General features: G+C 47.2%; 1 protein-coding gene across 6 annotated transcripts in view; it reads left to right on the forward strand.

The window, feature by feature from the left end:
- The window catches only part of FBXO25 (F-box protein 25), a 491,440-nt gene that overhangs the window by 380,315 nt on the left and 95,654 nt on the right, over nt 1–15,471 (forward strand). For 4 of the 6 annotated variants that reach the window (XM_085610798.1, XM_085610797.1, XM_085610801.1 and 1 more), the window contains one exon: nt 4,050–4,076. The exons of the other annotated variants lie outside the window; for them this stretch is intronic. In XM_085610798.1, the coding sequence (XP_085466924.1) occupies nt 4,050–4,076 (27 nt within the window). The remainder of the gene's footprint in view (nt 1–4,049; nt 4,077–15,471) is intronic. 6 annotated transcript variants of the gene reach the window in all.

Raw genomic sequence — 15,471 nt, forward strand, 5'->3', positions numbered from 1 at the left:
TGATTTTGCTCCGTAGTGAAAGTTCCCCAGGTTCACAGTTTGGGTACGTTGTTCCAAAAAACTGGAGAACCACTGAAAGGCAGACCCAACTACGCTGATTACCGTTAATCTTTGTAGCAGTCTATGATGTGCCACAGTATCAAAAGCTGCAGACAAGTCTAGCAGCACAGAGCTACAGCTTTGTCCTTATCTAAGGCCATCCTGATTGCATATGTGACAACAAGCAGAGCTGTTTAAGTAGAGTGCTTAGGTCGGAATCCAAATTGTGAGGGATCCACGCATTGCTGTGCCTCCACAAATTTCATACACTGCCTGTTGACATGTCCCTCCATGAGTTTGCTCATAAGAGGAAGGAGGGAGATAGGATAATAATTGGATAGCTCTGAGGGCGCTATATTGGTTTTTTTTTGCGATTGGTCAAAGTTGTGCAGCTTTCCACGCCCGGGGTACTATGCCCTTCCTCAGAGAATAGTTAAGTAAGCAGATTGGAGAGGCAAGGGGCCGCGCCAATAAGGCAAACCATTTTGCCGGCATTATATCAATGGATGATCCTGATTTTGCTGCTTTCAGCAATACCTCAACTTCAGAATCCTGTAGGAGAGGAAAATAGGCCAGCAGGTCACCTGCTCTAGGCTCCGTAATGGTTACAGTGGGAGTGACCCACCGATGTCTGGTCAATTAGGAAAGGTATCATAGATTTTTTCTACCTTATCACCAAAATAAATTTGAGATATATTGTCGCATAAGTTCTGGGAGGCAGGGATGCAATTGATACATGATTTAGAAGAAGTAAAAGATTTAGGTGTAGAATATATCTGTTTCCCTGAGTTTCCTGCTTCAGTTAATTGCGTCAATATGTATTTTTTCCGTGTTAGCTTTTTATTTTAGTGATACATATTGGATGCTGTCTTAAAGATTTCTTTGACTGACTGAAGGTGAGACTAGCGCCACGCCCTTTCTACTTTTTTACACTGCGTTTTTTCTCTGCGTAATTCTTGAGAGAACCACACTGCCTGTTCCCTTGCCAATTTGGACTTAGTTAGTTTTAGGGGAGCTATAATATCTAAGGACGACTCTATGGCCTGATGTAGATCATTGAGTCTACTATCAATATCGCTAGACTTAGAGGAGGAATGAGATCTAAACACTTGCTGAAAGCTCTCCTCTGAGATTTTGCGCCATTGTCGTACCGGCTTACTAGTATATAATGGGTTGACTACTGTCTGGTTTGAACAGTGTATCTGGAAGTTAATAGTGAAGTGATCTGACCAGATCACTGGTACCGGGGGTAAGGAATGTATGTTGGGAGAGTTGGTAAGAATGAGATCAAGGGTGTTCCCAGCTGTATGGGTTGGTCCTGTGTTATTCCTAGCTATCCCCATCCAGGCGAACTCTTTAATCTCGCTATGCAAATTACAATCCCCTAGGAGGAGGAAGTACTTGAATGCCATCACATGAGGGGCAATTCTTTCCATCAGTTTTAAAGGGAAGTCTTTTAAAGGTCCTGGAGAGCGATATACTAAACCGCCTCTCCAGCAGTTCTGGGGGGAGAATGCAATTTTAAAAATACTGATTTCGCATGAGCTATCTTGAAAAGTATCAATCATAGTGACTTCAGTGGGTGATTTAAACACAATTGCAACGCTTCCATCTGTATTTCCATCCCTATTCACTAACAAGATACAGTAATGTTCTGGGAGGGCCAGAGCAATGGCCGGAATAGACGAAGGTTCCAACCAGGTTTCCGTTAAGAAACCTACAACTAGGGCCTGGGCGTTTAGTAAGTCCCATATTTCCATGCACTGTTCATGTAGTGACCTTACATTTAGTAAAAAATCACTCTTACATTTATTTCCGATGTGGGCTTGGCATGCGCCTCCCTTACGGAGGTGTCCAACTGACTATGAGCATCAGCCCTCCGATCTGGCTGCCCGTTCTGGAGGATCCTCTGTCACAGCAACACTGAGCACCATAACCTACATATGTGAAGATTAAACAGTGACAGTTCACAGCTTTTGACCTTCCGCCCGAAGTCTGTGACACTATTTTGCCAGCCAGGTGTCACTCCACTAAGATGGTATACACCTGCCATTGGGACAAGATTGTCACATGGCATGTATCCAAATCATTTATCCTCTTTTTGAACACTTATCCCAAGTGTTATTGATTATTCTTTTCCTGGCTTTCTTGCAGTTTCTGGACCAACCTTCTTTTTCAAGTCACCTGTTATGACTCGTTTCCTCAAGGGACTACAACACTTGTTTCCTCCCAGGCCATTCATTGTGCCCGAAATGGGACCTCAACCTGATCTTAAACTTTCTTGTGTGTGTCCTTCAAGCTGCTGCACAACTGTCCACTCTGGCTACTGACCATAAAACAGCTTTTCTGGTGGCCATAACATCAGTCAGGAGGTCCAGCAAACTCTCTGTGCCCCTTCCTGCACATCATTCTACCCAGACAAACTGGTTCTGAGTACCCATGATAACTTCCTTCCAAAGGTGGTGAAGCCTTTCCATATAAGCCAAAATATCATCTTGCCCAATTTTTTTTGCTCTGCCCTAGTCTTCTAAATAAGAGAAAAAACTCCAATGTTTATTCCCAAAAAGAGTGGTGGTGTTCTATGGTGATTGTACTAGGGAGTTCTAGGTGGGCGATCAACTGTTTGTTGGGTATGTGGAACGAAGAAAGTGAAATCTGTATAGAAGCGGACCATTTTATCATGCCATGCCTAAAAGTCTGCTATGCATTGGCCAATAAGCAATCCCCTGAGGGCTTGTGTGTTCATTCCACCAGAGACAAGGCTGCGACCACTGCATTTGCTTGCGGAGTCCTTATCTTGGACATCTGTCAAGCAGCAACGTCTGCGTTTTTGCACACATTCACCAAGCGCTACTGCCTGGACTGTCAGGTCCGTTGTGATGGTCATTTTACTTGTTCGATCTTGCAGGAATTTTTGGTCTAATCTGTTGGCAGACCCACCTCTGGGGAGGTATTGCTTGGGTGCTTATTCTAAGATAAGAAATCTGCAGCTAGAAGGCTCTGTCAGATGAGCAAGATACCTTACTTTCGGTAAGGCTTTATGTAGTAGTGAGACTATCTAGCCGCAGATTCCTTACCGACCCTCCCATCCTCCATGCTCTACCAATGGATTTCTGCATACGGTCACCCTCTTTTGGCCCATAGTGATACAAACCAGTTGATCAGCATTTTTCGTTACTGCGCTTGTGGCATGTAAATGTCACAAAAAGAAACAGATGTTTGCTAGATGGATGGCGCCAGCATGGGCACCGCGTGCACCACTTCCAACATGGACGACAACTCTGATGTGGATTTTCCATAACTAGTCTGATGCCTGAGGATTATTCTAAGGTAAGGAAACTGCGGCTAGATAGAATCTCTACTAGGTAAGGCGTCACAGAAAATAAATAATTTGAACTTCAGAAGCACCACCAAGATAAATTGGTCCCAAGCAAGAGACCCCCTGATTGATGCTCAACAATGTAAGAATGTGAACGTGGCGGTTTGTTTAAAAAAAGCTGGCCTACTTGAATACAATATACAATATTGAGTACTTTAAAGTATAGTTTCAGGAAGCCTTGGAATACATATAGCAGAACCAGCTGTAGTATGTTAGCACAACATAACCACATTATGAGAAACATTGCTTTCATTTGGGTTTCTATATGATTGGTACGAGTGTTTGCCTGTATGGCGTCTGTGAGTCAGATACATTTTCCCATAGAAATAAATGGACTGATTACTTCATGATGAATTTTGCTTTTGTGAGCAAAGAAAAACTTCCCAGCTTGTAACAGTTTCTATGATGGGATGTAAATAGGTTCTCTTTAAAAAGTACTTGCATAAATCGCCGAAAATAATTGTTTCTACATTAGTAGATCACTACAACGTACTCTTGTGGCTTTTGGAATGGCACGTTTAAATAATGCAAATGCGCTTGTTGTGGTACCTTACTATTGCCAAGAACCTGATTAATTATTTCTTTTTTACTTTACTGACCACAACCTGCTTTCTTCACTCTGGCCCTCAAGGACTATCATCTTGCTTTCCTATTCAAGGTACTTTTATGTGTATTCTGTTACCTTTGTGCGCTTCTGAGACGTAAGTCTGTCCGTGTGTTTCTTTCTACTGCTGTCTGTTAGATTGGTAAAAACGTACAATTCTGGTGCTAAACAGTTCAAGTTTGTGAAACAGCTATTCTGTCCTTAAGCACTGTCTAGAATCGCTGATGTCTTTATAAAAAACAGGAGACAGCCAAAAGAAACATCACCGTTTGGGAAACTGCAAACACGATTGCCAACTTGTATAGTACGATGTGACATCAGTTCTTGAACTATTTAGCATGTTATGTTCTTAAGGAGTTTTCAGTATTTAAATGTACTCTATTTGGGTCCTGGTATCAAATATACCAAACACATGGTCAAATGTTATTACTGATGCCTTTGCTTCTTTCTAGTGTATACATGTTTTGGAAAAGGATTTTGCTATGAATAATTGATTATGGGTCACATTTTTAATAGTAGCACATGTTGAGGCCAAAATAAATGTTCTGTCCCTCAGATTGGAATGATAAACGTTTTCAGACAATCGTCTCTTCTGAAATGGGCTTCGGTTGATATTCTTTGCCATCACCTATTCAATACATCTGCAATAGATCTTTCATTATTTCACTACTGGTTGCTTCCCACTTTTTCTGACAGATGAATGCCTGTTTTGGGCTATTAATCTATTGTTAATGCAATTTAAGAATCTTAAAACGTAAATAGTCTGGTTGGTGTAAGCATAAAGAGGGAATGATAAATCTATTGAGCACTGCTACTTACATGCAAATTTCGAGACTCTCTTTAATTGTAACACCAATCAGCTATACTTAAAAGGAAGAATTGTGCAAATTGCAATCAATACACATTTCTCCAGGTTTGGCCCTTTTTTTTTTTTTTTTGCAGATTTATATAGAGCGAACTTGACCCCAAGGTATTGGGGCGCTTTACATGAGCACCAGTTACGTTACACAAGGACATGTTATTTCCAGCATTGTTTTCATTGTGTTGACTTGTGCTCGCTGCCCCTAATCCCTCTGGTGCCCCCACCCGCTTCCCGCTTCCCGCCGCAGCTCCATCGCGGCCCAGCCCCCTTCTTCCCTTCTGTTCCCGATTGGCCGCCCCGCTCCCGCCTCCCCGCTGCTCCGCCCTCCCACTTGGCCTCATATGGAGCCCGTGCGGCGCAGGTGAGTGTGACCTGACCTCAGGACACCCCCCACGCCGCACGGCTCGCCAGCGGTGCCCCCTCGCTGCTCTCGCGCCGTTAGCCTGTTTCTTGACCTCTGTTGCTTTTTGTGCCCACTGTTTATTGACCTGTACTGTGTTATTTCCAGCATTGTTTTCATTGTGTTGACTTGTGCTCGCTGCCCCTAATCCCTCTGGTGCCCCCACCCGCTTCCCGCTTCCCGCCGCAGCTCCATCGCGGCCCAGCCCCCTTCTTCCCTTCTGTTCCCGATTAGCCGCCCCGCTCCCGCCTCCCAGCTGCTCCGCCCTCCCACTTGGCCTCATATGGAGCCCGCGCGGCGCAGGCGAGTGTGACCTGACCTCAGGACACCCCCCACGCCGCACGGCTCGCCAGCGGTGCCCCCTCGCTGCTGCTCGCTGCTCTCGCGCCGTTAGCCTGTTTCTTGACCTCTGTTGCTTTTTGTGCCCACTGTTTATTGACCTGTACTGTGTTATTTCCAGCATTGTTTTCATTGTGTTGACTTGTGCTCGCTGCCCCTAATCCCTCTGGTGCCCCCACCCGCTTCCCGCCGCAGCTCCATCGCGGCCTCGCCCCCTTCTTCCCTTCTGTTCCCGATTGGCCGCCCCGCTCCCGCCTCCCAGCTGCTCCGTTCTCCCACTTGGCCTCATATGGAGCCCGTGCGGCGCAGGTGAGTGTGACCTGACCTCAGGACACCCCCCACGCCGCACGGCTTGCCAGCGGTGCCCCCTCGCTGCTGCTCGCTGCTCTCGCGCCGTTAGCCTGTTTCTTGACCTCTGTTGCTTTTTGTGCCCACTGTTTATTGACCTGTACTGTGTTATTTCCAGCATTGTTTTCATTGTGTTGACTTGTGCTCGCTGCCCCTAATCCCTCTGGTGCCCCCACCCGCTTCCCGCCGCAGCTCCATCGCGGCCCCGCCCCCTTCTTCCCTTCTGTTCCCGATTGGCCGCCCCGCTCCCGCCTCCCAGCTGCTCCGCCCTCCCACTTCGCCTCATATGGAGCCTGCGCGTACGCACAGCGTTCACGCGCAGCGGGTGCGCCGATTGTGCGCCGATTGTGCGCCAAAGGCAAGCCCGTCTACACCTGTCCGCGCCTGGACCGCGCCCAGCGCCAGGACCCCTGGCCTGCGTGGATGCCAGCCCACACGACGGACCTATGACACCGCCACCCTCAATGCCGGACGGAAACCCGCCTGCTACCAAACCACCCCGAAACGCGCCCACAGACCTTTCACCTGCCAAACCTGCAAGTTCACCTGCCTCCGAACCTGCACCGCTCCCGCCAAACCGAACACCAGCAACAACCACCTCAAGTGCATCCTGCTCAACACCCGCTCCGTCCACAGACACACCGTCAAACTCTGGAACCTCCTCGACACAACATCGCCAGACGTCGCCTTCCTCACAGAAACCTGGATGAACGCCTCCTCAGCGCCCGACATCGCCACAGCCATCCCGGACGGATACAAGATCACCCGGAGGGACCGCGTCAACCAGACCGGAGGAGGCATCGCCATCATCCACAAGAACACCATCCGCATCACGACCAACTCAGACGACACCGTCACCACCGCCGAGCACCTCCACTTCCAGATTCACACCGACCCTAAGACCACCCTCAGAGGCACCCTCATCTACAGACCCCCGGGACCATGCACACAATTCAGCGAAGACATCGCAGACTTCATCAGCCGGCACGCCCTCCCCTCCGCTGACTACATCCTCCTAGGGGACCTCAACTTCCACCTGGAGAACAACAAGGACCGCAACACCACCACTCTGCTGGACAACCTCGCCAACCTCGGACTCAAGCAACTGGTGAACACCCCCACCCACTACGCCGGCCACACGCTTGACCCCGTCTTCTCTTCCAGCAAGCACGTCTCCTTCAGCCACTCCACCGAACTCCATTGGACAGACCACAGCTGCGTCCACTTCAGCTTCAGAAGAACCACGACCCACCACCACCCGCAACAGGTTCCTCGGCGAAGCTGGAGCAAGATCACCACCGAGCAGCTCACCACCTCCCTCAGCCAGAACCCTCCCGCCAGAACAATGGACCCCAACGAAGCAGCCAGCAACCTCACACAGTGGCTGACCGCCTGCGCCGACGACCTCGCACCACTGAAGAACCCTCCCAGCAGACCCGGCAGCAGGAAAGTCCCCTGGTTCACCGACGAACTCAAGGACTCCAAGAAGAACTGCCGCACCCTCGAGAAAGCCTGGCGACACGACTAGACCACAGACAACTTGACCGCCCTCAAGCACGCCACCCGCAAGCACCACCAGCTGATCCGCACCACCAAGAAGACAGCATTCAAAGAAAGATTGGACAACAACGCCCACAACAGCAAGGAACTCTTCAGCATCATCAAAGAGCTCTCCAACACCGGCGCCGGACACAACGACATCACGCCGTCACAAGACCTCTGCAACTCTCTCGCCTCGTTCTTCCACCGCAAGATCGCCAACATACACAACAGCTTCGGCGCCCCAACCACGCACCCAACCACCGAACCAACGCCCCCCACCACCACCCTCTGCGCCTGGACCCCGGTCAGCACCGAAGACACCACCCGCACGATGAACACCATCCACTCCGGTTCTCCAACCGACCCCTGCCCCCACCACGTCTTCAACAAGGCCGACTCCATCATCGCACCCCAACTCCGGGACATCATCCACGCCTCCTTCAACACCGCCACCTTCCCGGAGAGCTGGAAGCACGCCGAGCTCAGCGCCCTCCTGAAGAAACCAACAGCCGACCCCACCGACCTCAAGAACTTCCGCCCCATCTCCTTTCCTGCCAAAGTCATCGAGAAGACCATCAACAGGCAGCTCGCCGCCTTCCTTGAGAAGAACGGTTCCCTCGACCCCTCGCAGTCCGGTTTCCGAGCAAACCACAGCACCGAGACCGCACTGATCGCAGCCACCGATGACATCAGATCCCTGACTGACAACGGCGACACAGTGGCCCTCATCCTCCTGGACCTCTCAGCGGCGTTCAACACTGTCTGCCACCGCACCCTAGTTCAGCGCCTCAGCAACATCGGGATCCAAGAGAAGGCACTGAAGTGGATCATCTCTTTCCTCGCCGGAAGAACTCAGAGAGTCCGCCTCCCCCCGTTCAGATCCGACGCCACCGAAGTCATCTGCGGCGTACCACAAGGATCATCGCTCAGCCCCACCCTCTTCAACATCTACATGAGCCCCCTCGCAGCCTTCGCACGCCAACACAACCTCAACATCATCTCCTACGCTGACGACACCCAACTGATCCTCTCCCTCACCAACGACCACGCCACCGCCAGAACCAGCCTCCATGAAGGAATGAAAGACGTCGCCGAATGGATGAAGAACAGCCGCCTGAAACTGAACTCAGACAAGACGGATGTCCTCATCCTGGGATCATCACCCTCCGCCTGGGACGTCTCCTGGTGGCCCCCCGCCCTGGGCACCACTCCCGAACCAACGGACCACGCACGCAACCTAGGCTTCATCCTGGACTCCTCCCTCTCGATGACCAGACAAGTCAACGCCGTCTCATCATCGTGCTTCAACACCCTGCGCATGCTCCGCAAGATCTTCCGATGGATCCCCACCGAAACCAGGAGGACGGTCACCCAGGCACTCGTCACCAGCCGACTGGACTATGGGAACACCCTCTACGCCGGAACCACAGCCAAACTTCAGAAGCGACTCCAACGCATCCAGAACGCCTCCGCACGACTCATCCTAGACATCCCCCGACACAGCCACATCTCCAGCCACCTCAGAGACCTGCACTGGCTCCCTGTCAGCAAGAGGATCACGTTCAGGCTCCTCACCCACGCACACAAAGCTCTCCACGACCTAGGCCCCATATACCTCAACAACCGCCTGACCTTCTACACGCCCACCCGCCAGCTACGATCAACCAGCCTCGCACTCGCCGCCGTACCACGCATCCGCAGAGCCACCGCCGGAGGAAGATCCTTCTCCTACCTAGCAGCCAAGACGTGGAACTCCCTCCCCATCCACCTTCGGCTGACCCAGGACCATCTTTCCTTCAGGAAGCAACTCAAGACCTGGCTCTTCGAGCAGTAGCAGACCCCTCCCCCCCAGCGCCTTGAGACCCTCCGGGTGAGTAGCGCGCTATACAAATGCTATGATTGATTGATTCATATTTTCTTTTTTTTTTTTTTGGTAGACACAGGGAGATTAAGTGATTTGCCCAGAATCACAAGATGGCGAGTCGGCAGTCTAGCTGTGAGACCACATCTTCTCCCCACAGCCTGTCATAGTTTTAGGTGCTAGAATCATCTTTTGTTGTAGTTTTATATAAAGCCGATCACATTATTAGTGTGCCTTGTTGCAAACAATTGTTTTTTATTTACTTGTACATTCACCTCATTGAAAACTGAACAAACAAGCCAATGAGAAGACACTGCTGACAACTTACCCCCGCAACACCAGAGGCATTCAAAGACCAGATTTCTACTGCACATCATGTGTGATAGAGTCCATGGATGAGCTTTGCTCATGAACGCTCAGTTGTCTGTTTTTCAACATATTTATCTCGGATTTTCCCCTTTAGATTATCTCACATACTTTGTTGCTGTGTTTTGTACGTGAAGGCTTTTGGTCCAGGATATCAGATTCCTGGGCAAATCTTCAAGAAACAAAACAGATCTGCTTTTAGGCCTTGTACTACCTATGGCCTAAAAAAAATGCACTGAGGCCATACAAACGAAGTATATTCGAGAAAAAGAAGCAGTAGCTGCAGCCGCTGTACTGTCGGCTTTCAAAGATATTATTCAGTGTAGGGAAACTTCCAGCCAGCTATCAAACAAATGCCCTAATGATTTATGATCAAACTGCCACTCTGACTTTATTCTCGTGACAGTGTGGTATTTTTTTCGAGAATACAAATTTTTGTTTGGAGAACACACAACTGCTTTGCCTTTCTAAAAGAGGGGTGTAACAAATGTGTATTTACAAGTGCATTCTATATAGCCTGCAACCATGTGGCTATAACGCAAATTATTTCAAACTGGGCAAAAATAAAATGCAAAATTTGAAACTAAGACGAATGAGATCAAAACAGAATAATCAAACAAATTGTTTAAAGGTCTTGCACTGTTTCGAAATAACCGAATGGAACCTATATAGAGATCTTAAGACTTCAGCTTCTGTCAACATTAGCCTTCCCAAGATCTCTGCCAAGACCAATCAAACTTCTTTCGCAGAAAAATCGCAAACACTTGCAGCAACTTCACACACCAACTTGACCCCAGCGATCTCATCGCTAACCTACCCATCACAAACCATGACAACCACCTGACCGAATGGACAACCCTCACCAAAGACAACACATCGACAATCATGCGGACCATCCTCCCAGGGACCCCATCGGCTACAACCTGGGAGTATCACCAATCAGCACTGCCCTCACTCACCTCATCAACATATCCATCACATCCGCTACATTCACGGAAGACTGGAAGCATAAATGGGTCAACACCTTCTTCAAGAAGCCGTCGGCCGACCCGAGCCAACCTCCAACCTATCTCCCTGCTCCCTTATCCACACAAAGTGATAGAGAAGGTCATTAACAAGCAACTCACCACCCAGCGCGAACTACACCACCGACTGGACAGCACTCAATCAGGATTCAGAAAGCACCACAGCGCTGAAACCGCACTCTGTGCCGCCACTGCTGACAAGCAGATCATCCTTGATCATGGAGAAACACAGTTCCACATCCTGCTCGACCTCTCCACGGCATTCGACAGAGTATCCCACAACACACTCGTCAGATGATTCCATGAGACCAGCATCCGTGGACCCGCACTCAAATGAGTCTCTGTACCTTCGTCGCAGAAAAAAAACAAAAAGTCAGATTGCCACCCTTCCCATCAGAGACCAAGAAGCCAATCTGGGAAGTCCTCCAGGGATCGCTCCTTAGCCTCACATCTACATGACCCCGTTCACTAACATCAACCAATCCCAGGACATTAACATCATCTCCTACGCTGACGACACACAACTGATCCTCTCCCTGACGGACAAGGCAACCACCTCCAGAAAACATTTCACCAACTGCATTCCCTAGGTAGCAGAATGGATGAGTACCAACTGCTTGAAGCTCAGCTCCAAGAAGGCAGAAGTACAAGTCTTCGGAAAGAAGACCTCCCCATGGGATGCCACCTTGTGACCGATTGAACTACACCTATCGACTACGGCAGAAATCTGTGGATCATCTTGGATGACAAACTCAACATGACAGTACAAGTCAATGCAGTGAGTGATGCCTACTTCCACATCCTACTTAGCAAGCGCTCATCACTGCCAGGCTTGACCACAGCAATGCACGCTATGCCGGAATATCCAAGCATGTCCTAGACACAGCATCCAGAATGCTGCCACAACACTCATACTCAACCTCCCATGCAGAACCAACATCTTAACCCACCTCAGAGAGCTCCACTTTCTCCCCGTTCACAAACTCATTCAATTCCTCTTGCACACATACAAACCCTTACACAACACTGGTCCAGCATACCTCAAAAACTGCATACACTTTCACCATCCTGACAGACACCTACGCTCAGCTTCACTCTCACTCGCACACATCTCCTGCAAATCACAAGAGCAGAATAGGAGGTCCTTGGTCTCTTCCATTGCACCAAAAACATGGAACAGTCTCCCACAACACTTCAGTGCCCCCTCCTCGCCTCTTGAGTTCCACAAGGAGCTGAAGACCTAGTTCTTCGAATTACTGTGAGGGCACTCTAAGCTACTCACGTGCTCAAGCGCCTGGATACCATCATGGGTGATTAGAGCGCTATAGAAATCGACATAAGATTAAGAACTATCACTTTCCCTTAAAGACTATCTATGACCAGTTCAGTCACTTAGTCCTACTGAAAGTGCAGGATTAACTTGGGATCCATGGCCTGCACTTACCTCCTCATGCTGGCCTTGCACAGAGATGTGATACAGTGAACTGACTGAATGTACGCCCCTTCAGAAGCAGGAGAGTGTGGCAGTATGCACCTCGTGTGGCCACTTGCTCGAAATATACTTTGCATCTCTAATGGATGTGCTATATGAGACGTGAGTGAAGTCAAGAAAGACCAAATTCCTCCTAAATCAGCAGGAGTCGTCTTTTAAAGTGTCTTTTCTTGGCAAGCTAGACACCTAGTTGCTGTGGGTGGGACTTTGTTGTCAGTGTTCCAAACTTTGTAGATTGTTGTTCCATGAAAGCTGACGAAAGACTGAGCTGGATACAGAGAAATATTCTAGGACTATACTTCTGTTTAAGAATTGAGACATTGTGATTTAACACTCTTTTCACGAGTCATCCTTTGAAAAATATGAATTCTTATATATGCATTTTGTTTCTTCCATGAGAAAAGTGAAGAGGATGCTCCTCTTTGCATAGGCCTTTTTTTCATACATGTATGCTATTAAGGTATTGACTTGGAAGCATAAGTGATTACTTGTTGTTAGGTTAACTTTAATTCACATGTATTTTGTTGCTGTTTACAAACATGCAATGTAGAATATAATTCAACTCACAAGAGCGTATTCACATAACACTGATGGTAATTTTCGATAATATGAAGCGCATAAAGCTCTGAATACTCTTTGCACAGGTTATATAGATAAGTGTTTTTGAGCTTTAAAGAGACAGAGTTTCACCATATGAGAAAGAGTTGGTAATACTCATACTGTTAAAAGATATATCGTATACTATATTAAGAACTGTCTGCTAGAGTCCATACGATATAATTGTTAAAAACCTCATCGTTTCTTTATTATTGAGTGTGAAAATTATGCCCAGATTTGAGAGTGGGCTAAACAATGAGATCCAGTGTTTCTCTCCTTTATCCCATTTCCTTTTCCCGGGTCGACTTATAACCAACATATTGTAAAGGTATGGTTGGCAGTGTGTTTGGAGAAGTGTGTAAGCACACTGCTCTCCCCTTGAAATTAGATGGAAATCTTAGTGCATTCTTACAGATCATCACTTCTTTTACAATTCTGTTTATCATCCGTGTCAATCTTGTGTAGTATTATTGTCCAAAGAGTATTATAAATACTCCTCAGTTTGATACTGTCGACACGTTATGTTTTTACCTCACTGCTGGTGAGTGGTATTCAACAGAGATCTTCATCAAGAGTGTGATCCTTATGTTTTTTGCAGTACCTATGTGACATATAAAGAGACAAATTACTTCCCAAGCATTATAGGGGCTTTATAACTCTTAGAGTATAAGATTAGATACAGAAAGACGGTTGGAGCACATACCACTTTGTTACCACAGTAGTTACAAAAGTAGTGTTTTAAACAAAGTTTATTGAAGTGACATAAGAGCATATGTAGAGAAAAATAAAGATCAGGACAAATGTGGACCTTGGACTTGCCTTTCTTCCAAAACCCGAAAAGGTGAAGTCACAGTTGGTATGTTTAGGTGCAGAAACCGTGTGGTAGCCTGAGATTTCCTATTTTACTCACCCTGACATTTCAGGATTAACCATGGAATGTGGGTACTGGTGGTGTGATCAAGTGAAGTAACACTCATGCTGTTTTCTTTATGTTGGTGTCTCTTGAAGTTTGTCGGATCAAATACATAGGTCTCCTGTTAAATTACTTGGCTTCTTGATGGAAAGCGGTTTCTTAGCTCTACTCCATTTGCTTGATATTTCTTTAATTGTTCACTGTCGTGCTCTTTACTCCAAGAGTGTTTAGAGGAAAACGTATCTGTCGTTCTTATCTACTTTTCGTTCCTCGAATTTGTACAAGCGCATAGGTTTGCCTGGGGAAGGAAATAGGTTACTTACCTAGCCAGAATTGGTATCTTTCATAAATTCACATGCCTGAATCATTCTCTGGCGTGGAGATGGGAGTCTCACGGTAACATAATCAAGCAGTATTTAAATAATGCCATAGGCTATAATGGCCCAGAGACATGTTTTACATAGCCTATCTATGTCCTTTTGTAAAAAGGACTAAATGTTGAATGCAGCCAATCAGCTGCTAGCACCCACTAGAGGCAGTTTCCCTCAGATTTTCCCAGCACAAGTGAGAAGTGAGTATCTTATTGAATAATATGGAAACAGCCTCTACGGGGAGGAGGGTGGGCTCATGTGAATCTATGAAAGATAGATAAGTAACTTATTTACTTACCCAATATTTGGTTATCTTTCATAGATTCACATGCCTGAATCAGAGTAGCAGCAGTCCCATCCAATATTATCTTGTCTGTTGAGGATGGTGGGTAACTTCTAAAACATTGTGAACTCCAAAGGTTTGAGGTAATACCAGAGGCATGAAATAAAGGGATGGAAGAAAAGAAATGCACAGAACATAATCTTAAGGAAAACTTTAGTTATTGCTTATATACTCTCATTTTCATATACAAAGCATTAGCGAGAGGCATGGGGAAAAAAAGACAGGGTAACTTGTAATACACTTTACCTAGTAATGTTTTAAATCATTAATAACATTTAAGCATATGAAATCACCATTAGAACAAAAGACTCTTTCTAAGATTAGAACGAGGCTCATCTTAATGGAAGAGATGGCAAAGCACCACCTGGCCCACTGCGGCATATGCATCCTGTGCAGAATCCAGGCAGGAGTGCTTCGTGAAGGTGTGAATGGTCATCCCGGTTGCAGCACAACAGATTTTTTCCAGAGTCACTCCCACGAACAGGGCAGAGGACGTGGCAACTGCTCTGGTGGAGTGAGTCTATTCTGTCTTTTCCATAGGTTTGTTAGCTTTGATATGACAGAACTGCATCACAGCCAATATCCATCTTACGATGGTGGCCTTTGTTATTGCAGTCCCTTCTCTGCCTGGCCATAGGCAACTAATAATTGATCAGTTCTTTGAATGTCCTTTGTTCTCTGAAGGTAGAACTTAAGGCAGCGTTTGACATCCAGCGTATGTAGTGTTTGCTCTGCAGGCATTGGTGGTTGCGTAAAAAAGGACCGGAGTATAACCGGCTCCTTAAGGTGGAATTTTGAAGTTACTTTAGGAATAAATGTAGGATTAGTCCTTAAAATCACAGTGTCTTCTTTAAATATTAAAAAAGATTTCCTAATGGCGAGCGCTTGGATTTCGCATATCCTTCTTGCTGAGGTTCGGGCCAGTAGAAGAGCAACTTTCAATGTTAGGAATTTCAATTCAGCTTTATGAATGGGTTTGAATGGTCTTTT

The sequence above is a fragment of the Triturus cristatus genome, chromosome 6 (genome assembly GCF_964204655.1).
Source record: "Triturus cristatus chromosome 6, aTriCri1.1, whole genome shotgun sequence".
Lineage (NCBI taxonomy): Eukaryota > Metazoa > Chordata > Amphibia > Caudata > Salamandridae > Triturus > Triturus cristatus.